This window comes from Equus caballus, chromosome 7 (assembly GCF_041296265.1).
Source record: "Equus caballus isolate H_3958 breed thoroughbred chromosome 7, TB-T2T, whole genome shotgun sequence".
NCBI lineage: Eukaryota > Metazoa > Chordata > Mammalia > Perissodactyla > Equidae > Equus > Equus caballus.
The window spans coordinates 25,887,019-25,910,589 of record NC_091690.1 but is presented as its reverse complement, the minus strand read 5'-3'; the positions used below and the strand labels follow the sequence as shown (position 1 = coordinate 25,910,589).

The 23,571-nt window shown below is 50.8% G+C and overlaps 1 protein-coding gene across 17 annotated transcripts in view; it reads right to left on the bottom strand.

Annotated features, from left to right (window-relative positions):
• Nucleotides 1-23,571, bottom strand: part of CEP164 (centrosomal protein 164) — a 65,389-nt gene that overhangs the window by 15,194 nt on the left and 26,624 nt on the right. For 10 of the 17 annotated variants that reach the window (XR_011440483.1, XR_011440481.1, XR_011440482.1 and 7 more), the window contains 7 exons: nt 17,230-17,613; nt 16,121-16,201; nt 14,183-14,266; nt 10,018-10,103; nt 8,839-9,006; nt 7,803-7,919; nt 2,863-3,072 (listed from right to left, as the gene is read on the bottom strand). Coding sequence is in view for 13 of the 17 variants with exons in the window: in XM_023644886.2 (XP_023500654.2) it covers nt 2,863-3,072; nt 7,803-7,919; nt 8,839-9,006; nt 10,018-10,103; nt 14,183-14,266; nt 16,121-16,201; nt 17,230-17,613 (1,130 nt within the window). In the remaining 4 variants the exon portion in view is untranslated. The remainder of the gene's footprint in view (nt 1-2,862; nt 3,073-7,802; nt 7,920-8,838; nt 9,007-10,017; nt 10,104-14,182; nt 14,267-16,120; nt 16,202-17,229; nt 17,614-23,571) is intronic. The other 7 variants (XR_011440484.1, XM_023644888.2, XM_070272829.1 and 4 more) reach the window with 2 other exon arrangements.

Below are 23,571 nucleotides of genomic sequence, written 5' to 3'. Positions count from 1 at the left end.
CTTTTCTACCTGACGAGCCCATGTTCATTGTTCAACACCAGTTCCCTCCTCTTAGAGAAGGCCTTCTAACTCCCTCCAAGTTCATCAGTTAGCCTTTCTGTTCCCATCACACTTTTTATGGCGACCTTTCTCATCCCAAGCCATTCTGTACCATACATCACGCTGCAGCATAATTAACCTTTTGTATGTCTATTTTCCTCACAAATCTGGGAGCTTCTCCAGAGAAATAATCTTGTCTTAAAATCTATTATAGCCCAGGTGCCAAACACAGTAACCGACACGAAGTAGGTGCTCAATTAATGTTCATTCAGTTTGAACACTCTCACCCAGCCCCAAACGATCAGCAAGCCGTGATGGTCTGTGAGGGAGTCTTATTCACAGATCAGCGATGCTAACCATTTCATCCCAAGTGGACAGCCCCTGGGCTGACGCACACCATAGCCTCCTCATGCAGCCCCACGTGACCAGGGGCTGTGTGCCACGCACCCAGGGAATTCAGGCCTAAGGAAAACACGATGCAGAAGACGATTTCTTTGAAAAGCTTCTGCAGTGAATTCCAAAGCCAAAGAAGACTTAGGATCATTTTTTATTTCAAGTTATCAGCACCACTGCTCTCCTCCATTATGATGAAAAATTTGAGTTAAATAAAAATCCTTCTTTCTAGCTTCCCCAGAAACCTTTCTCTTGGTCCTATGCCTAAATTTTACATATAGAACCACAGACAGTTAGAGCTGAAAGGGGCTTTAGAGGCGAAGTTCTTTATTTTACAACTCTCTTCATCTTACAGCTAAACTCCATCTCTTCATTTTACAACTAAAGAAACGAGGGGTCAGCCCACCTGTCTTCCTGCCTGCCTTCTCATTCAAGAAATATTTGCTACAAGGTCAGCTGTGGCTTCCAGAAGTTTCTACCAAGTGGAAGTTTCCCAGCAGACAAGAGACCCTACCCCTCAGAAAGGCTCGTGTGTAAACAGAAACAGGGTTCTCATGATTAACTGTTTCCAAGACAGCCAGGCAGGGTGCTGCCCACAGAGAAATCACTTCGTCATACCACCGAAACTGTACTGATGTCAACTGAAAGTAAAAACGAGAGTGACCATTTATTGAGCAACTACTGTGTCTGAGGCCCTGAGTCAGACACTTTCGGCACACTGGTCTTCACCACAACCTAAGAGGGTTCTTGGACGCCCCTCTGTAGTTGGGTGGCTTAGGGAGGGATGGAAAGTACAGTCAGCCAAGCCCAGAGTGTTCAGGAAAAGAGAGGAGCCTGGTGGGCTGACAGGGAAATGCCACCAGGATGTCGTCCCAGGCACTGCCTCTCTAGGGAGCTAACTCACACCCTGTTCAGGTGGGCCTCTGCCCCCGTCTTCAGTTGGCTGGGAGAAGGGATCCTGTGGGGAGATCTGCTCTTTGGGATGCTCCCTGCAGGGGATCCAGGAGGGGTGATCTTGGGTCAGTGGATCCCTTGTTGGGCTAATAAGAGATTGCCCTGATCCTCAGGGCACTCAGGTGTTGGTTTCTCTAAATTCAGCATAAACATTTTATACACTCTGCTACATATGACATAAAAATAATAATTCTCTACCACTTTTGGATGTTCTGTCCAAGAGGACAAGATTTAGCCTCTAGTTAAATTACTAAGTAAACAAAGTATGTTAACACCTTTTAGCACCTTTCCCATCCTGGGACTGCAACAGAGATCGCTTATTATCTTCTCAATATCCATCCTCCCATTTTCCTTACTAACAGAGCCCTAGTTTTCTTCTGTCAGGTAGAAGACCAACTAAAAGACTACATTTCCCAGTCTCCTTTGCAACCAGGGATAACCAATGAGATGTAAGCAGAAATTATTGGGAAAGTTTCCAGGAAAACTCCTTGAAAGAATAAGCAGAAGTTATTGGGTAAAGTTTCTAGGAATGCACCTTTAAAGGGACAGAATGAGCTAGAAGGTCCCTCTTTTATACTTCACCCCTATTCTTCCTGCCTGGAGCACAGACACAATGGCTGGAGATCTAGCAGCTATACTGGACTGTGAAGAAACCCTGAGAGCAAAAACCAGCACTAAAGACAGCAGAGAGATTAAAGGAGGCTGGGGACCTGCTGACTCTGTGGAGCCACCACGCCAGCCCTGGACTGCCTTTTCTTATGAAAACAAACCTCTAGTGTGTTTACACACACACACACACACACACACACACACACACACATATATATATACACACACACAATCACATACGCACAGGCCCAGCCCAGGCTTAAGTGTCTTGTTTGTCTAGAGCTTCCCAGCTACTCAGAGTAGGAACCCAAACAGCAACTTCTGGGTCCTGGGCAAGAGCACCTCACATTGCATCACCCGGTCCCTACCTATCTCACTGGGTCCCAACAGGCCCTGACTCCCGAGAGAGAGGACCATGTAGTAATCAAGAAAACGGGCTCCAGAGACAACCTGCCTGGGTGAACCTGGGCTCTGCTGCTTATTAGCTTCGCTACCCTGGACAAGCTACTTAACCTTTCTGTGCCTCAGTTTCTTCGTCTATGTTATAGAGTCTATAAAAAGGGGTTGATAACACCTCCTAAGAGCCGTTCTGAAGACGAAACAAATTAATAGATATGAAGCACGTGGATCAGTGTAATCTCTCAAAAGATGTGAGCTACTCCCAGTATTATCACACCTCCCAGCTCCCTCCCAAAAAGAGGAAGGACATGAGCCGCGGCCAGGGAGCGCGTTCCTCCACACAGGACCAAGTAGTCATCCTGGTGGGGCCACGGCACCCCAGCGGTCTCCAGCATGGGAGGAGGGTGTCCCTTGATCCCCACGTGCCCGCGAGGCCTCAGGCAGCTTGCCGAACGGGAGGGGCAGCACCTGAGCGCCTTCTCCTTCTGCTGCTGAAGCTGCAGGATCTCCTGCTCCTCCTCCTGCCACAGCTTCTCCCGCAGCTGCTGTATCTTCTCTCGCTTCGACTCCAGGAGCTGCCTCTGGTCTTGCTCAAGTTCCTGAGCCACTGCCTCTTGCATGGTCTTGAGTGCAGCCTCTGAGAGCTGTGTAGGGGGAGCCACAGGCTCTGAAGATTGCCTGCCAAGGGTGGGGAACAGCATTTCACTAGTTTTAATATCCACTGACCTTTTGGCATCAGGGTTTATATAGACACAGAACACCACATACAGAACCCTAATGGAGGGCCCGTGATCAGGAATCACATATGCAAATCAGGCCACCCAAGGGCGAGCACTGAGTCTGCCCCTCTGGAAGGCACAGGCCACATCTGTGCTCAGGACAAGCCCCACAGTGTCTGCCTAAGGCCCCAGGAGCCTAGGGAGAAGGGCAGCCCAAAGTAGGCTCTCAGCAGACCCGGCAGGTTGAGGCCAGAGGTGAAAACCTGAAGCTGTGGCTCAAGAGCAGCAGCAGCAGGGAGAGAGCGAAGCTCTGACCCCACCGAGTCTTCCCCAGCACAGCGCCTGGCCCTGCTTCCACCTCTCCACCAGGGCTCTGCCTGCTACTTCAGGCCCATGCCAGCAGTGTGGGAAGTCCCCAGAGACAGCTCTCTGCCTCCCAAACTAAACAGAGACCAATGCATATAAGCCAGCAGGAGAAGCAGCAGCATGTCTGCTAGCCCTGAGACCCAGAACAGTCCATAGAGGTCCAGGAAAGGACCTGCCACACTGCCAAGGAAGCCAGGCAGGTGACCGTCCCTAATCCAGAGAGAGGAGCAAGACAGCCAGAGGAATGCCACACTCCACATCTCCCGGACGAGGCCACCTTTGCATCTGCTTAGAGCTAATTCAATGTTTGGAAATGGGTAAAAGAAACCCAGAGCTCACCTGGATTCATAAGGTGGGTGGTAAGATGAGGAATAACGGTATTGGTTAAAAACATGTCCACAAAGTAAGGAAGGTTGGTATGTTGCTTCTATTCTGGTTCTTGAAGGAAATACTCAAAGAGAAACCCCAAGAACATTTGGAGCAATGAAAGCATAGGCAGGATAAAGTATTCCGCCTCCCAGAGTGGCTTTCCTAAAGGCAGGTACAGGTTTGCATTCCCAGGTCCCTAAATCTTACTGTAAAAATAGGCTCTCTACAAAACCACCTCCCTTCTCCGACGGTGCTCTGGCTGTGGCAGGCCTGGCATGGCAGCCCAGTCAACCTCAGCAGCACGTGTGCATGGCCCAAATCAAGGACTGGGGCAAGAGTTGGGCAGGGGAGCCAGTCCCCACTGCAGGGGACGCAGAACCCCCTCCTCCCTCCAGCACCAGCCCTGCGGCTGATGGAAGGCAGCGGGCAGCACCAGATGAGAACAGCAGAAGAAAACAGGGCTTTGGGGTTCCATCACAGCCCCATGAGACCAGAGAGAGAAGGAAGACATAAAAGGTTACTGACATCTCTGAAACACCATTAAGATCTTTCCTTCCCCTTTCCTAAAGTCATAACTCAGACCAGAAACAGTCTTGAGCTATGCCTTCAATTCTCTTCTGCTCCCACCTCCATCTCCTCCCTCCTTCCCATTCCCGGCTTCCTCTCAGTCCCCTGACACAGCCCAACTGATGCAGATGTAAGAGACGTGACCGCCACCTCCTCTGAGGATCCTGCCCTCAAAACAGCCTCCCCCCACAGCTCTCCGCCTCATCAACCCTCCAACTCATTTCCAACCTTGGCTGAAAACATCTTTTTTCCCTGAGACGGTACCTTTTAATGTCTCTCTCCTCTGTGGGCCGCACAGCTACGGGGAGCCCAAGGGACAGATGCCACAGAAAGATGGGGCATCAGAGGCTTGGCAGCGTGTGCCCAGCTACACGCATAGGGAGCCTGCTTGCACACCTGGCGTGCAGGCTCATAGGGCTGATCTTCAGTGGGCCTCTTCCATCCCCGTTTTAAAGATCTAGAGTCCCAAACTCCCAGCATAGGTCCAAGGCCGTCAACAATGGGCCTGAAAGGTCTATGAGACAAGGGGAAGCTGAGGACTCCAGAGCAAGAGGCAGGTCTGCTTTCTAGGCCACTCCTCAGGTATCGGCATCAGTGAGACCCAGTTTCCAACAGTTAGTGGCCAAGAGGAAGCTCTGTGGGAGCATAATCCTTTCAGGCTGGCCACCAAGCAGCTCCAAAACTGTGAGGGAAAGCCAGGAGGGAAGGCGGTGGGCAGGGAGGGAGAACGGAAAGGGGAAATGGCACCTAGAACCACCACTAAAACCGGGATCGCAATCAATGAGTTCTCGTCTCCTCTCCCAGTCAACCCAGTGGTTTTAATTCATTTACCCTCTCTACAAACACCTCATAAAAGATGCTGGGATGACAAGGGGAGGACATCCCTGTTTCCCAGACCCAGGCCTTCTGGCCATAAAGTGTGCCCCGCGGTGGCTGCGTGCTGGCCCCGCCCATGCTCTCTGGCCTGCCCTTTGCTCCTAAACTCCTCCTGATTCAGCCTGACAGCATCTGTGAAAGGTGACAGAGTGTATTAATCATGTTTTTTCATTTTCTATATTTTATGATGTTTTGACATCTTAAAAAGCTTGCTGGTGGAGCAGAGACCGTCCCTCCCAGGCCTAGGCAATACTTATACAAGCAAAGGGAATATGTCTTTCATGTGCAAACCAACCAATCCTGAGTCTATACTCCCAACTAGCTCCTCGTCTAACTCACACCCAGCCGGCACCTCCCCTGCCCTGAGTCACCCAGGGCCAGCTATGGGCAACTAGAGACCACCCCACCCTACAGCTCACAGCCTAAAAAATTATTCAAACTACCCAATTCTAAATTCATTCAGGGCATGTACCCCAGCTGGCCCTTTCCTTTCCCTAAAATCCCAACAAAGGCTCTGGGCCATGCTCTCCCTCCTCGCCTCTTCTGCCTCCTAACCAGCCCTGGTCTTTCCCCATACAGCCCTGTGTGGCGTGGCATGCCCTCTTCTCTCTGGAAATGTAATAAATTTTTCTTTCTGTGGTATTGGCCTCTCCGTGTCGTCACTTAGTCACCTCCGTAAATTAAAATCCCGCAGGTACAAATGAAACACAGACACAGAGATAGTCCCCAGAAAATGCAGAAAATCAATCCATTCCTAATGGGGCTGTAAACATTAACAACAAAGAAATTATGGGGCCTGAAGACTCAGGGAAGGAACACAAGACATTTCCTAAGGGTGCTGTGTAAATTGAAACTGTGTGGACCAGAAAAGCGTCTCTGAGACCCCAGCAGGGGCAGCCTCACAGGGATGAAGGAGAAATACAAAGTAAGGGGACTTGTCAGCCAAGGCAGCTGGGGAGGAGCCCCCTGGCACCACTGCCCTCCCAGAGACCCTGAAAGATACCCTCTGACCTCTGACTTCTGCCCAGAGGGTCCTCTCTCAGAACCACACTCGCTTCCTGTCCTCACAGACAGCACCATGATCCGGCTGTCCACAGCCACCAAGGAGACTTGGGAAAGCCATGTCACTCCTTAGGGTCAGAGCTGTCATTGTAGGATATATCACCACCCGAAAAATGGGGCTCCCCCTTCCATCACCCCTACAGTGCTCTGACAATGACATGAGATCCTGAACTCATGTGCCCTGCCAGCTCTCGGTGACACTTCCAGGGAGTAATCAGTGCGTGAACCTGTCTCTGCTCAGCAGCCAGCCCCGAATCCTGACAACTCTTTTTTTTTTTTTTTTAAAGATTTTATTTTTTCCTTTTTCTCCCCAAAGCCCCCCGGTACATAGTTGTGTATTCTTCGTTGTGGGTTCCTCTAGTTGTGGCATGTGGGACGCTGCCTCAGCGTGGTCTGACGAGCAGTGCCATGTCCGCGCCCAGGATTCGAACCGACGAAACACTGGGCCGCCTGCAGCGGAGCGCGCGGACTTAACCACTCGGCCACGGGGCCAGCCCCCTGACAACTCTTAATCCTTCTGTACTGCTCAGTTCACAGATGGGAAAAACCGCATAATCCTGGCACCCGTTTCTCTCCGTGGAGAGACAAGGAGTGGTGGCTGCAGACTGCAAGTCAGAGGTCTGGGCTCCAGTGACTAGAGTCTAGTCCTAATTCTGCAGCTGACTCACAATGTGACTTTGGGCAAATCCCTTGACCTCTCTGAGTCTCCGTTTCCTCATCCATAAAATGGGGGAGAGAGGGGAAGGTGAAAATGAAAGGAGAAAAGCTAAATGATTTCTAAGTTTTAAAACTGCTTGGTGCAACAACGTAGGTGAGCTCTGAACACAGGCACAAACGATATATACCGCACACTGTATAATTCCATTTATATGAAGTTGGAGAACTGGAAAGATGAATCTGTGGGACAGAAGCCAGAACAGTGGTGATCTGGGGCGGGTGGATTAAGAGGAAAAGGGCATGAAACCTTCTCGAGGGATGGAAATGTTCTACATCTGTTCTGGGTGGTTGTTACACAGCACATGCATATGTAAACATTCCCTGAACTGTACGGTTCAGATTTGAGTACTTTCATGTATATAAACATCTCAATTAAAATTTTTTTAAGAAAAAGAAAAATAGTGCTTGGTAGAGGGGAAAACATTATGTACCAGGTTTCTGTTAATGAGCCAGAAGGTACCTCCTCACTCCCACCCTTGTACCCCAGGTCCTGACCCTTCCTTGCCCTGACCAGGGGAGCCCCGGGCACCTAAGCTAACCCACGGGGGATCAGTGACGGCTGCCCGGGCTCTGGAGGCTGCACACAGAACCAAGGGTACACTCACTCTGCCCCAACTCCACCCCCGGGCAGGGGCCAGAGCAGTCTCTCCCCACCTCCCAAGAGTGGACAGGGACTAAAGCAATCCATACATAACGGAGGACAGGGACAGACACATTAAAACTGGCCCTTACACCTCTGGAGAGATTGGCGGGGTGGGGCTGACCACCCCCTTCTCCTCGGGCTCCTCGGCCTGGGAGCGCTGCTCCTTGCCCCTCTCATGGGCAGCAGGTGGGCTTGGGATCTCCTCCCTTGACAGCAAAAAAGAAGCAACTGTGTTAATGCCAGCAGGAAGGCAAGAGGCTCCAGATGTACCCTAATTTGGGGTCAAAGAGCTGTGATGGAAACAAGAGAGGCAGCCCCAACAAAGTTTCCCTACTTCACCTCTTAAATCTCTCCCCTCCCTGCCTCTTCCCGAGTTGTTTACATTGAAAACCAAGACTCACGTCCCACGTGGGATGCGGAACGGTTATGGTGCCCAAGGAGAACCTCTGCAAGCAGCAGGTGTTCAATGGATGCTGTTGGCTGAACATCACTGCGGCTCAGCTTCCCCCAGCGACTCATTCCAACTGGATGAGCTCTAAGACCCACATCTTTCTCTTGCCAGAAGAACAAAAGAACCAGCTAATATACACCAGCTCCAGACCAGGCTAGGGAGCAAAGGTCCTCTCAGCTGGCCTCAAGGAAGCCTGGGCTCTGCACCTCCCTCTCCCCAGGGCCTAGCACAAAACAGAGCTCCACCTGGGTTTGCTAAATGACTAGAGGTGGGATGACCACTGGGCTGGCAGGTGGGGACTGGGAGAAATGGCCCTCGTGGCAGGAATAGCACAGCTGGGAAGACTGCATTCTCTGCCCCAGCCCCTGGCCGGGAGGCAGTTGGGTCATAAGAGACACTTCCTCATTCAAGAATTTCTAAGTTCCCCTAATCAGACTGTGCACCCCAATTTTAGCTGAAGACTGAGGACTAGGAAGAGGTAGATCTCCCCATTCCCCAGCTCGTGTGGGACACCGAGAGGAAACCTCTGTTGTTGCTGCTTAGGCTGCAAGCCCACCCCAGCTCTCCCCACTTCTCTAGGCCTGCCCCCTGACCCCGTCTCTCAGCCCCGGTACACAGAACCACATGTATGACGGAGCCACCGCCAGCCTGGGAGGCTGCCAGCTCACCCTTACCTCTGTGGGGAGACAGGTGGGATGGTGCTGCCTGCAGAGTCCTCCCCAGGCTCCTCTGCCCCCTTCCACTCGAGCTGCCCCTCAGAGGCCTGCGGAGGCCCGTCTTTAGTGGCCTGGCTGTGAAGGGGACTCTGGAGCCGCTCCCCATGCAGCAGTGGAGGAGATAACCTGGTCAGACCAGCCAGAGCAGCAGAGTCAAGCCCCACCATTTGGAGAGCAGGAAGAGAATTCGGGAGCATAGTATGTGGATGTAGATCCATTCCTCCTGCCAGGCTGGACCCCAGTCCTGGCCCCAAATGCGTGGAGAATCACGCAGGGCAAGAGCAGGAAGGAGAAACTCCCCACTGAGCTCTCCCTTTGCCTGGACTTGACTCAGCCTTCCCAGGTCCCTGCACTGCATTTGCTCAGCCCAGGAGTGAGAGCTGGGCACTCACGGGTGTACCCATTCCCAGAGTTCACCATCACTAGGGCGAGGGAGGGATGGAAGAACTGAGCAGAAAATAGGGGGAAAAAGAGAAGCCAACCTCCAGGGGTTGGACTATAGAAAATGAAGCTGTAGCTTTAAGGACGTAAGAATGTTGGCAGCTTTTCAAGGTCCAAATTGTAGAATGACCACCCCCCTCCCTTCCAGGGTGGCAGCCCTTCTCCTATCAGGAGCTCAGGCCTGAGAAGCTGGAAGCCCCTGTTATTTACACACACACACAGACACACACAGTCAGCCACAGCCATGTCTGATGTGGCAGGGCCCTGGCTGGAGCTCTGAGTTGCAGCACCAACCCTCTAGCACAGCTCCCCCAGACCTGCAGCAGGCTACCCCAGCCCTGGCCCATGACCAGACACACACACGGCTTAATCTAATCCGGCGAAGAAGACAAAGCCCTGGCCCCAAGATGCTGCTACATGCACCAAGTCCCACCAAATGCACCAAGCACACTTCACATTCCTGTCTGGGTGCAGAATCATGAGGGTTTGCTCGTGTGCACACACACATGCACATGGGTGCGCAGACACACACGCACATGCGTACACACACAGACATAGACTTGGCAAGGCCATCCCGTCCGTTCATCACCTGCCTTCAGGCAGGAGCACTCTGAACCACACAGACCAAAACCAGGAATTCGGCCCAAGTCCACACCATCCCAAAGGTCCCTGAGGGCGGCCTCCCATGTACTGTACCTCTCTGAGCCTTTGGACTGCTTGCTCTTCAGCTCATCTTGGCTGGACTGGCTGTCATCCTTGTCTTCTCTTCCCAACCCCTGGGCCTGTAGACAAGAAGCAGTGGAAAGTATCTACTGGAGAGATCTGCATTTGGGTCCCTCAGTCCTCCAGCTGTCTCCCATGCCTAGGAGGAAGCACGGAGAAATGGCTCTCGAGCGGATGAGGACCACTCGGGATACAGAAGAGAAGGCCTGTCTACTGTACAATGAGCCTCCTAGGGTCTGGGCTAAGCCCCTAGGCTCACAGCTGCTCCCACAGCTGGCCTTGCTGGCCTGGGGAGGATGAGTCAGACACCACAGCCCCTGCATGCAGAGCCAGAAGCCAGAGGGTAAAGGAGAGCACACAAGAAAAAGAGAATCCTGCCTCCTGCTGTTGGAAGCCTTCACTGCCAGTTGCAAAGAGAAAGCAGAGACATGCATGAACACCCCACATCCACAGAGGCCCCAGACCTCCTGTGCCAATGATATATGGGGATGCTGAAATTCAGTGGGCAGAACTGGGGGCAGCAGACACGTCCATTAAAGAGGAAGGATCCTGAAGAGCTGGAGACTTGGCAAACCAAGAGAGAGCTCTACTCCAGAGAAAAGGGCGCCATCTGGGCACCTGAAGCGAGGAAGACAGAGCGCCCCTTTGCTGCATTCCGAGCTCCCCCAAGCATCCGGATCCCATCAGTAGACAATGAGGCCCCCTTCCCAGTCAGCAATTACACCATCAATCCAAACCAAAAAACCCCAAATCTCATTTTAAAGCTTGGGTGCCTAGGCAAATTTAGGAAGCTGGCGAAACAGAGGACTATTCCTGATAATTTTGAATTATCTGCAGGGGTGGGGCCACAGGGACATAGGAGTGTAGTTGGCCTGGACTCAATCCTTTGTTCTAGCACTTCCTACCTGGGGAGTCTGTCTTCTCCACTATGAAATGGGATAGTAAACCACAGCTCACAGGACTTCTGATGAGGATTAAATTAGATCGCGTACATGAAGCTCGACTCCTGGCCCAAAGAAGGCACGCCACAAACGTTAGCTCCTCTGCTCACACTCCTCCCCCTCTCCCCCAGCCTAAGGCAAAAAACCAAACAAACAAACAAAAAACAGCTTTGCCAGAGCCAGGCCCCATTCTAAGACCTGCACTCCTTCTGTCACGCTGACAGGAGCCCCGTCTGTTCCGGGACACAAGGGTTAACGGGAGAGGTGAGGCAGGAGACAACTCACTCCATCTTCCGCAGTGGGGTTCTGGCCGGGCTGGCACACCACAGTGTCCCCAGCCTTGTGCCCACAGCCCCCCACACCTCTCCACTGGCAGTCTGCACCCCAGCAGCTGTGGCCGACTCTGCCATCTGGATGGGCGAGGAAGGGCAGGGCCTGAACTAAAAGCCAGCTCCCCGAAACTACATTAAAAATAGAAACGAGCACCTCCCGGTGCCCACAGCAGAAGGGCTCCCTGCCAGTGCTGCCACTCCTAATCGCATCAGCCTGGGCAGAGCCTGCAGACAACGGCAGGGGCGGGCAGTCCTTCTCCCGCCCACCTTTCCCCTCCACTGTTCAACTCACAACTTGTCTTCCCCCACAAATCACACCAAGCTTAGCAAACAGATCCCTCTCTCACTTTTCAAGCAAAAAACAATCACACAGGCCAGTCCATTTAACAAACTAAAATATAAGCTGGGTAAGACAGTAGAGTGACGACAATCAAAGTTGGGGGATTGAGCCCCGAATTAGAAAGGCCCAGGTGCAGACAAAGTCTGTTTCCTTCTTGTTTCATCTTCTATATTTCTGCTAGAAACTGAACCAGACCTCTGCTGGAGAAAAGGGGATACCCTGGGAAAGTACCCAGACAGAGGTCCTTGGAGTAGACTTTTACTTGACCCCTAGACTTTTTTGCCCCAGAATAGGAACCAAAGGAACCAAACAAGGAAATCAGCCACATCCGCGTTCTTCAGAAAGGGAAGACAGAAAGCACATCAGAGGCCCCTGGTCTAAGACTGCTCAAGACACCACTTCCTCTTCCTAACAGAGCTCCGAGCTTTGTTTTTGTTTATGATCCCGTCCCCAGTTAAATAAAGCATGGTGCATTCATAAAGCACAATGCTATGCAACCAATCAAAAGAGGAAGGCAGATCCGAAATAAGTTAGAAATAAGTCGAGTCTATTCTCAAATTTAAAGAGCATAATACCAAGAATTTTTATAGCATAGTCCCAATTTCTGTGGGAAGAAAAAAGATAAGAAGAAAATAGATATATGCTTATATGTACACAGAAAAATTTCTGGAAGGATACACAAAAAAATGTTAATAGAGCCAGTTAATAATCCCCACCTGTGTCGGGCTGCAGGCCGTGGAGGACTCTGACCTTCTGTTCTACATGAGATAACATTATGGTCACTTTTATAATTTATCATAAAATACATTATGTTTATAATCCATTAGGATCATTATTTTGATTGTGGTGATGGTTTGAAAGGTGTATGAATATGACAAAACTTACCAATGGTAACAATTTAAATATGTCTAGTTTATTGTAGGTCAATTATATCTCAATAAAGCTGCATAAAGCAATTTTTAAGAGAATATGGAAAACAGGCAAGAGCCCCCAGGAAAGACAGGGGACGGCCCCTTCGGCTCTGTCTGTCCCACAAAGAGGCTGCTGCTCGCTCCTCCAGCTCCACCTCTCTGCTCAACCCCTCCACGCCCTGAAGATGGGAGAGAGCTGGACACTGAGCCCCGCCAATGGCCCTCGCAGTCAGCCAACCTGAGCGGCCCACACTGCTCCACGCTCCACCACGCTGGTCACGAGATACACACAGCGTGGGGCTTCCTCTGCCAGGGATGGCTGCCTCAGAGGGTGCCTCGTGAGAACAATCCAAGCCGGGCCCTGCTACTGCTTCATACCCCGTGGCATGACCCAAAAAGAAGCTGCCGGCCTTATTCCGTTTTAGGCAGGACCTAGACATCAGTCTTTTTTCAAGCACCCAAGGATCCCGATACGGGCTGGGTTTTGCAGCCAGGGCAATGGAAATCCACCCCGCCTGGCCAGCTCGGACACCTTCCCAACTCCCTACAGCCTGAGGTGCCTCACAACTCCCCTGCTGCAAACCCGTCCTGAACAATCCCACCTGCTCTTGTTTGCGCCTTCACAGCCCTCCAGTGCTGCAAATCGGGTGACCAGGGTCCAGCAGGGACCTGGTAGCTGGGCAGCGGCCCAGGAAGGCTTATCAGCCAGAGCTGAGAGGACCATGTCAGGCTCAAACACAACCAGCCTCACAACTCTACCCCGTCTCCGCCACTCATTTCACTAAGGGCTCCCAGGCCTGATGCACAGTGAACATCTTGTTTGTTTCACCCAACAAACTTCCATTTCGCCCAAACCAAATGCTCCCTTAAACTTGCAGAGACCATGTGCCAGAATCTTTCTCCTAACAAACTCACAGACGAGGGAAAAAATCACCTTCCTGGCTTCAAGCTCCTTAAGGACAGGATCTATGTCTGAGTCATCTTTGTGCCCTACTCTGGGTCAGACATGACCCATGCCTGCACAGAGCTTACATCTGGCAGGGAAGACAGGCAAAGAGCCATAAAACAAAAGCAGTAGCACTAAGGGGAACAAAGGAAGAGAATGATTCATGCTGCTTAAAGGGAGTGACATCAGAGGTGGGCTTCCAAAACCAAGACAGAGCTCACAGGGACAAAGGACAAAAGGGAAGCAGCACAGCAGCAGAGCAGTGAAGGAGGGGGATGGCACGCCCCAGGAATGGTGAGTGCTGGACACGGCTGGTGCGCGGCAGGTGGGCTGAGGACGAGCCTGCAGAGGTTGGATGGGCCAGGTTGGGAAGTGCCTTGAAATCCACAATCTACACAGCACTTTGCACATGACCAAGCAGTAAACCCTCAGTTGCTAAATGAATGGATAAATAGATAAATATATGGGGTGGGGGGACAGTGCCTTAATTCATAGCAGTGACAGAGCAGCAGTGCTTGGAAGTCCAGCCCTGGCACCATCAGGGCCATGTCTTAATGAATCAGAAGGGAGGGAACTCCCAGAAATGTACCCTGGGATGGGCAGGGCTCAGCTCTTGGTTATCCTAAAAAGTGAGGCCCCAGCCCAGCCCACCACCCAGAGAGACTCACCTCCCAGCATGCTCCATCCAGGACTGGGGAAAGCACGTCAACGTCCAGCAGGTGCTCCGAGATCCGGCTGCGAAAACCAAAGTCCTGGAGACAGTGGAGATGGGGAGGTCAACTCTGCCTCTGTAACAGTCAGCGCACATCAGGACCTCTCCTCCACCCCTAATCTTCCAGAAAGGTGCCTAATATGTGCCAGGCACTGGGGTAAACATTTTGACATCTACTAATTAATCTTCAAAATAACACTGTGACTCAATGGAAAGACGTGTGATAAACCAAGTACGGTAAAATGTACATTGTACACTCCAGATGGTGAGTATGTGGTATTCACTGTAAAATTATTTTAATTTTTCTGTATGTTTGAAATTTTTCTTAATAAAATTATGGGGAAAAATAACAGTGTGAGACGGACACTCTTACCCTCATCTCACAAATGAGGAAGCAGGTTTGAGAGCACACATAATCTGCCCAAGGTCACACAGCCGATAAGCAGTGGGGCTGGGGGTCAGGTACCCTGGGCTGAATCCAAAGACCAAGCTCTTTGCATGACACGTGCTGCAAAGCATGTCACTTTCCAGCTGTCTCTCCCTCCTGGGGCCCAAGCGCCCAGAAGGCCTGTGGGCAGCTTGGAAATGCGGCTTGGTGGGCTCCCTCCAGCTTGTTCTTCCCCCTTCCCATACACGCGCCTCTCTGGACAATGCAGATTCATTAGTGCCACTTCCTCCACAGGCTTCTCTTTGGGACAGACAGCAAGTGCCCTCACAGGTGCCAGCTCCCCGCTGCCCTTTGGCTGCCACAGAACCATGGTCCCACCCCCTCCAGGCCTAGGATCCCCACCAGGCTGAGTGAAGGATTGCCACCTGACAGCATGCTAACAGGGGCAGTGCTGTCATCAGCCCTGATAAATGGTGGGACGCCCAGCCAAGGTCTGGTCCTGCTGTCCAAGGCTTCCTCCACCCACTCCCATAGAGAAGAAGAATGCTGAAGGGCACATTTCTCCACATGGCAACTCCTTTTGAAGGGCCAGAGCCCTTGCTTCAGAGAGTTCTGTGACATGGCTATTCTTCATGACGGTTTTTGCCAACAATGACTTTTTCGCCTTCCCTTCCTAGCTTTGTCGGTTTTCCTTTTTGGTGACATTTCCCTTTCAGTTTGAATTCTACTCCACTTAATGCAGCTGCCATCTGCCTCCTAAGCCCCCAGCTCAGTAGGGGGCTAGAGCACACAGCCGCCTAATTCCTCTGCTCCCCTCGTATCATTACTGCTCATCCCTGACCCTCTCCCACTAATCCTTTCCCTTTGATCAGCCTCCTCCAAACAGATGGAGCACGGTTTCTAGAGGCAACGCTCTGCCAAAAAGTACCCCGAACTACTCCCCTTAGATGCAGACCTGGCAAATGTAGCTGGGCTACAGCAGGCTGGGTGGGAGGTCTAGGACAAAGAAACCACGGACACTGGCACTGCAGGACAAAGTCTTAACTTTGCAAATGAAACCACAGCATCCCTCCTGCTCAGAGCCTGAGGACTGGTGCTCGCCATACATCAGTGATCCCATAAACACAAGCACGAGGGCACACACACACTCACACACATCCCAGTCTCTAACTTCCTAGATTCATGTAATGCTCCTGCTAGAGCCTAGAGGCAATGATCTCTCAGGCAATTCACACAGCAGTAATAACAATAAGAGCTGCATCTATTTAATGTGTATATGCTAATGTCTTACATTCTCTACCCCACTTTCTTCTCGCAACAAACCTATAAAGTAGGTAGTGTTATCCTTAGTTAAAGGGCTGACAAACTGGAGTTAGACAAGACCCAAATGTGAATCCTAACTTCCCCACCTACAAGCTGTGTGATGCTGGGCAAATTACTCAACCACAGGGAGTCGCAAAGCCATGCTCTTTACCACCACCCTGCTGCCCCTCATCTCAGACTCACCAGGCCAAGGAAGGACTTGGGGTCAGAAGCAGCGGAGTCTGAGAGCTGTGGTTCCTTCACGTGTTCACTAATCTCCGACTCCTGGGAAAAGAGACCCAGAGAGAAGTCGCCTGGAGCAGAGCACAGAGGGCCATGATCACTATCCAGGAAATTCTGTTCAGGCCTTGATGCCAACACAGGGTCAAGCACAAACCAAAATCCACTTCTTCTGGAAAACCTGAAAAAGGCCTGTGGACCCTCTCATTCTCTCTGGACACTTGCACCACCCCCAGCCCACTCAGCCTGGGCGGCCCACTGAGGATAGACAACCACACTCCGACTAAGGTGAACAAGGATTTACTTGTGTAAGGAGAGCCAAGTGAATAGTGGAGATGGTTAGAAAGTTGGCAGTTGGGAAGTTTGATGCTATCCTAAAAAAAACACAATCAGAGTAGGATGTAGCTAAAATGGAATCCAGGAAGTAGTTAAAAGCTCTTTAGATGAATGCCCTCACCATCTACCTAGAGAAGGAGCAGGACTAAAGGTTGGAAAATCGAAAATGCCAAAGGCTCTCCCAACTGGGTCCTACTTCTGTCCATTTAGGACACTGGTCTTGTCTTGCCAAAGCAAGACTCCACGTCTTGGGTTGATTCAGAAAGAGCCACAGAAATCAATGAGGCGTCCTCCTGGAATCTAACTGCCCAAGGCTAGGGCTGGACACTCCCAATTGTCCACCTATACCCTCAATGTTCTCCTCTCTCTATAGGAACTCAAACTGCTGCAATCATCACCGACCCCAAACTGATGTCAAGAAGTAGAAGGGGAGGCAGGAAATGTAAGTAGGAGAACAAAAGAACATGAATATCCCAGGAGGGTGCCAATGGAAAAGCAAATTTCTGCTGAATTTCTACGGCCAGCAGGTTTGGAGTTTCATTCAGGATTTTACTGTCTGCTGGGTCTGGGCATATTTGTCACAATAAAGGGTTCTGGCTGATAATGACAGCCCATTGCAGGGCCTCCAATGAAGCTCCTAACTCAGTAATAAAGATGTGGGGACAGGAATCGCACGGGGCTTAAGAGAGCAGCAGAGGGCTGCAGCTGGCAAACACCTGTGGGACAAAGTGACTTACTTCACTGCCGTCTGATCTGCTCTCTTTCAGGACAGAAGCCTCCCTCTTTGGCTCCTTTGCTGCCTCTTCCTTCCTAGAACCCTCCTCTCCTGCATCCACCATGTCCTCTGGTGCTTCTTTTTTATCAGCTTTGGCAGGCTGATCGCCCCCAGGGTCCACCCCAGGGGTCACCAGACTCCTGGAAGTCCTCGGATCACTCTTCTCATTCTTTTCTTTTCCTGGGAGCCAACGTGCCCCTCTTCCCTGTCGCCCTTTGCCATCGGCACTGCTCAGGCTGCTGTCTGCACCTTGGCTGAAGAGCTTGCCGGGAGTAGGGGGTCCGGCAGCATCCAAATCGAGAGAAATGTCCTTCTTCTCCTCTGGCTGGCTTGTTCTTGGAGACTCCTAGGGAGGAGCAGACCACGTCAGAAAGGAAGATGTCAGGAATTAATAAAAGGAGTTCAGAGACTCGCTACAAGACGGAACTGCCGTTCCTTGACTCCCAGCGGCCAGTACTCCGATACCAGTGGTTACGAAACACTCCCACAACTTTTCAAAACACAGATTCCTGACCCCACCCCAGATCTTTTAAATCTGAACTTCTATGGTGATGTGGATACACCCAACCTGACCCCCATCCACTGATGGGCTTGGAAATCGCTGCCCTGGACTACACAACTCCATTGCCACCTATCACATCCTCGAGTAAGTAACAAGTCTGTCTCATTCCAGTGCCATTAGCCAAGTCAAAAGACTGCAGACTCAGAAGCCGATAGTTATTTACTATGATGGAAAATCATATGAGAGAAAGTACCAAACTCTAAAATTTCCATTCTTCATTTCTAAAAGGCAGCGGGGGAAAAAATATCAGGAGGGTGCCCCTCTTCAATAGCAATGAGGCTGGCTCTCTCCCTAAAGCCTCCCCTGGACAAGCCACCCCAGGGACAGGGCCCCCTGTGAGAGGACTGTCAACTCGGGTGCCCAGAGAAGCAGATGCCAAGATGAGATTAGATGGGTAAGAGATTTATTGGGGGAAATGCCCATGAAAGATAAAGAAGGTGAGGAGAGCCTTCAGAACACGGGTCTGAGACCTGTGACAGGAGAGAGGGAAGGAGGAGGTTCGAGTAAGAAGAGCTTTGGGGCACAGCACAGTTCTGAGAAAGTCTCGGCCAGCCCTGAGGAGAGTCCCCAAGGAGGTTACCCATCGGAGGAGTCCCACATCAGGCAGAAATGGCCCTGCTCTAGGGCCTGTTGTAGTCCATCAACAAGCATGGCCTCAGCCTGAGCCAGGATGGATCAAGGTGCAGCAGCTGGAGGCTGTCAATCCACTACGGTCCACTCGGCTGGCATCCTGAAAGGAGATGCGGGCAGCACGCTGCCACAGCGGCCACACCTGCTTCTCACACACAAACCTCACTTTAAAGACCGGGAGGAACCTTTAGAGGCAGCCAAAATAGGAAAAGAAAACCTTCCCTTGGAAATACAGCCAGCAATCTCTGCTGGGCTCAGGCAGAGAAGCCTCCCAAAAAAAAACACCTGTCTTAACCCTTGGGTTGCCAGTCTGAACAACTTCTGAGCAGGGATTTTTAAGACTTCCTGGTTCTCTACCCTGGAGACTCAAACAAGAAGCATGATGACAGGAGCCCAGAGGTCCAAGGAGGCCTGAATACTGCATTCATCAGTGCTGTCTGTCTGTTAAAGGACCTGTTGAACCCAAAGCCATGGCCTGCGGGTCTGGCAGCCTACGAACAGGCCAACCCAAGCTTTCTAAGGACAGTCAAGAGAGGCAGAAAAGGGGCCGCCCCGTGGCCAAGTGGTTAAGTTTCCACCCTCCGCTTCGGCGGCCCAGCGTTTCGCTGGTTCGGATCCTGGCCGCAGACATGGCACCGCTCATCAGACCATGTTGAAGCGGCATCCCGCACGCCACAACTAGAAGGACCCACAACTAAAATATACAACTATGTACTGGGGGGAATTGGGGAGAAAAAGCAGGAAAAAAAATTAAAAAAAATAAAAAGAAGAAAAGAGAGGCAGGAAAACAGAGCAATTCAGAGCTCGGAGACAGACTACCTAGCTTCAAAATCTAGGCTCCATGCTCACAGTGAGCTTAGGCAAATTATTTACATTTTCTGTGCCTCAGCTTCTTCCTCTAAAATACAGAGATATGGTAGGGCCTAACTCATAGGATTGAAAGGAAGCTTAAATGAGTTAACACTCATTAAGTGAGTTAAAGAACTGAGAACTGTGCCTGGCAGACCATAAGTGTCCCATAAACGTTAACTAATGTTTTATGACGAGCCCCACACGCCCACTGGCTGAGCACCTTCTATGTGCCAAACAGCACCTTGGGGATCCAAGTATGAATGAGACATAGATCCTGCCCTCAAGGAATTCAGCTGAGTATGAAGAAAAGTGAAAGAAGTCCCAGGAGGCCCTGGTTATGAGGTTTTACTACCCAAAGCAAAGGACACTGGACAGCGGCGATACTGTCCCAGCCCCAAGCCTGTCCCAGGGAGACAAGCAGAGGGTGAAGGAGAGAAGGGTAGGCTTCCTTGGTGCCTTGGCAGCACGACGGCAAGTGTCCTCCAGTGCTGCCCATCCTCCCAACATCCCTAACCTGTAGCATGGAAGAAATCCACCATGATCATTGGGCTAAGAGAGGGGTGAAGTGGGCCCCTCCTCTTCAAGAGAAGACCTCTGGGGTAAAGCCAGGCCTTCTTATCTCAGTATCTCTAACAGTGGCCAGCACTCAGCAGGAGCTCAATAACTGGTCTGTGGGGCTCCACGGACTCCAAGAAGGAGGCGGGAGTTTGTTGGGGTGGGTGAGGGGTATCTGGCCAGACACACCCCCTCATTCAACAAGCAGGGCCAATCCACCTGGCCATGCTCCTCCCACAAGTAGAGATATGCTCTCCTGCTTGAAGGAGGGAGTGAAACCTGGCCCCAAGAGGGTGGCCTGGCAACAGACCTTGGATTAGGGGACAGAAATATCAGACCAAAAAAAGTGCCGATGGCCTTCAGGATAAAGTTCACACCTCCTCACCTGGCCCACACCCATTCTGGGCCCAGAGCCTGCCTGCTTCTCATGGGTCATCTCCAGCCACACCCTGCACACACCTTCTCCTTCTGCCTGTGAGTAAATGTCATGCTATTCTGCCACTTTGCCATGGACACTCTTCACACACACACACACACACACACACACACACATACAAACGCTGCCCTGACAAACTCCCACTGGTCCTCCTAGCATCCCATCTTTCAGGAAGCCTTCCTTCATCCCTGGGACAGTTGTCCTGAGATGAGCCTTCCCCATCCTCTGCCCTAACAACTACTGTATTATAATTGCTGATTTCCTCTTCTGTTTCCCTCATCAGATGAGCTCCCTATTATCCTCAGTGCCTACTTTCTGACACATGACAGGGGCTCAGTAAATGCTTGTTGACTGAACTTTTAACAAAGAGTAAGTGTGTCACACAGATACAGGAGTTGAAGTTTCCCTTCCTACTTTGTAAAAAGGAGATGCAATATTTATTTTACAAGGTTATACGGGGATTAGACTACATTATATTTGTTATAGTGCCTATTTAATGGAAAACAGCTAAACAAATGTTAACTATTAATATTCAAGATGATGGAAAAACAAGTAACCTATCAAAAATCAGAGGATACCAGAAACAGGCAGACATTCCTATTCTTTTACATGAGAGAATATAGCCAGACTACAAGGATGTTAGGCCCAGTCTATGCAATTCTCAAGCTTAAATTCCTCAAAAGAAGATTTTCACACGATGGAGCTTATCCTATTTTATCTGCCTGAGTATTCAAACATGGCTAATGCTAGAACAAATGAGCTTGTGTTTCTGCATCCAAGTCAACTCACTGAACAACACGACAGCCAGAGGTACATCTTGAGGGTAAGGACAGCAGAAAGAGACTAGACATTCGCTGTAGATCACCACAAATGGACGAGTGAGAGCTGCATGTCTGGAAAACCCATCTGTCTCCATGCCCCTCTCCCTTCACTCAGCCCCTGCTCAGCACATCATGGGACCCAAGGCGTGAGGTCCCGCCAAGGATGCACGCTCCAGGCCCCGGCGTACAGTCTCCCGTGTCGGTGTTCTGCGGGGTATACAGGAAAGGGCGGAGAATGGCACCCTCGGCACAGCTTTGCTCTCAGCTCATTGTGCTCACACTCCTTCTGTCTCCTCCTGTCACAGCCCCGGGTCCTTGAGTATCTCAAGGCAAAGTTCTACTGCTTTTTCAAAAGGCTTTGCCATCTGCGTGAGGAGTCGGGTGTAGGAGAGAGCCTGTAAGAACCATTTCATGAATATGTAACATACTCCCCAAAAGCCATGAGGTCTCCAGTGCTGCACGCCCCCTCCTCCAGCCCAGAGCACAAAGGCAGGGGCTCATATAATCCACACAGCTCAGGAGGGAGGGAGTGAAGGACGGAGGAGCTGAACACGATGTCCGTGTATTGATCTTGTTCTGGGGAGACCCCCCACCAAGCCAACCATCAGTCCAGTTTATTTTCCACGTCTCATTCCCACCCAGTGGGTCTCAATTCTTTGCACTGCTCCCCGGTGTTGTCAGCACTTTCCAATCACACTGACATCATCCTGTTATTTCTAGGCCCAGCTCCCTCTCTCTCCTTTGATCCACTGACGGGCTTTTCACCAGTACCTCAGGGCCACATGCTGCCTGCCTGCCTACCCTTCAGCCTCCCCTCTTTCATTCACACCCATTCTCAGTGTCTGCTCCACAAACCTATCGCTTTCAATTCTGTAATAGACTAGAAATAGGTTTAAGCTGAAGGCAGCAGAGGAGGGGGAAGGAGACAGAGAGAGACAGAGACACACACACACACACGCACACACGCACGCACAAACACGTGCACACATTCTTGCCATCCTACTGCCCTCTGATGGAATTATGAGCAAAGTGACTGTTGATAGTGAGACAGGGTAGAACTAACCACGGACAGAGATCTCCATCGAAGGCTGCCTGGGATGCCCGGGAGCGGGAGAGGTGGGCAGCTCGGAGGATCCAAGAACTATAAGCTGAGACAAAAGTCATTTTCAAATGCGCAGTCCAAGCAGAGGCAGCTGTGTCTGTCCTGAAACTCCCATTCCTCTCACCAATAATTTTCGCCACCAGGAAAAGCCCGAGTGTCTGCCTGAGGTTAGAACACAGGAACCCAACACTCCATGTGGCAAAAAGAACTGAAGCTGCTGGGCTGCTAGAGACAGGGGTGGGAGGTGTATTTAACACTTCCCACTCCAGACATTTCCCCCCATCACACTGTTTTGTCTACTTAAAGAAGTTATGAAAAAAAATACGTTTAAAAGCTCCCACTCCCCCACAGAGGCATATAACCATGAGGAGGGAAGCTTTTGAAAATCCAGGACACATCAAAGAAGAAAATCCCTTTTTTGGTGGACATTTATAATCCATGATGAAGTAAAAATTAACTAGCCCGAAGTCAAAGTGCGTCATGATGGATCATGAAATCTTCACTGAAGGTGAAGATGGACATGGAAATCTTCGATCCACCAGCTGACAGCAGGGACCACATACCCCCTCTACCCAGGACCTGGGAAAGCCAAGGGAAGAAAAAAGCACAATACAACCTGCCACAATGCCCTCTTTGTCCCATGTGGCCCATTCATTCATTCACCTACTCACTCTCTCAACTGCTCAGCAAAACATACCCAGCGCTGCCTCTGTTCCAGGCAGTGGGCCAAGTGCTGGACAGACAGATGTGAACAGGGTAGGATCTCCACCTCAATTGGCTCAGTCTCACGGAGACTGTCCTCTTTCTCCAAAGCAAGTGAGTCCTCCTGACACCCCATCCCTATTCAGGCTCATCCTTCTAGGCTCAAACCTGAGCTACTGAGTACCTCACTATCATAAGGTATTAATGGTAGACGAGAAAAAACAAAGTCGTCATTTCAAAGAGGGAACCAAGTAGACCGAAGCCTTTGGATTTAATGCAAACAGACGAGGTCCCACTCAGAAGGAACAGTTTCAAAGTAGACACAGATCAGCTTGATGATAAAGACAGGCACTGGGGAAAAAAGTGTCACATTTGGCAGAAAGTATTAATGTCACAATCAAAGCATATCTGATTGTGCAGAGTCAAAAACGTGGACAGTTTCCGAGATAATAGAGAAAGCATAACTATAAAAAGGGGCCTGCACAATGGCTAGAGTTGGGTCACCTGAAAGGACCACGTACAACCCAAGGCTCGTCAGCCAGCGTCTGCAACCTCAGCCAGAGTGAGCTGTTAACCCTGGTTCGTAAGGTGAGCTGAAGACCAAGAAATGAGAGTCAGAAATAATAAGAACATGAAAAGAGATG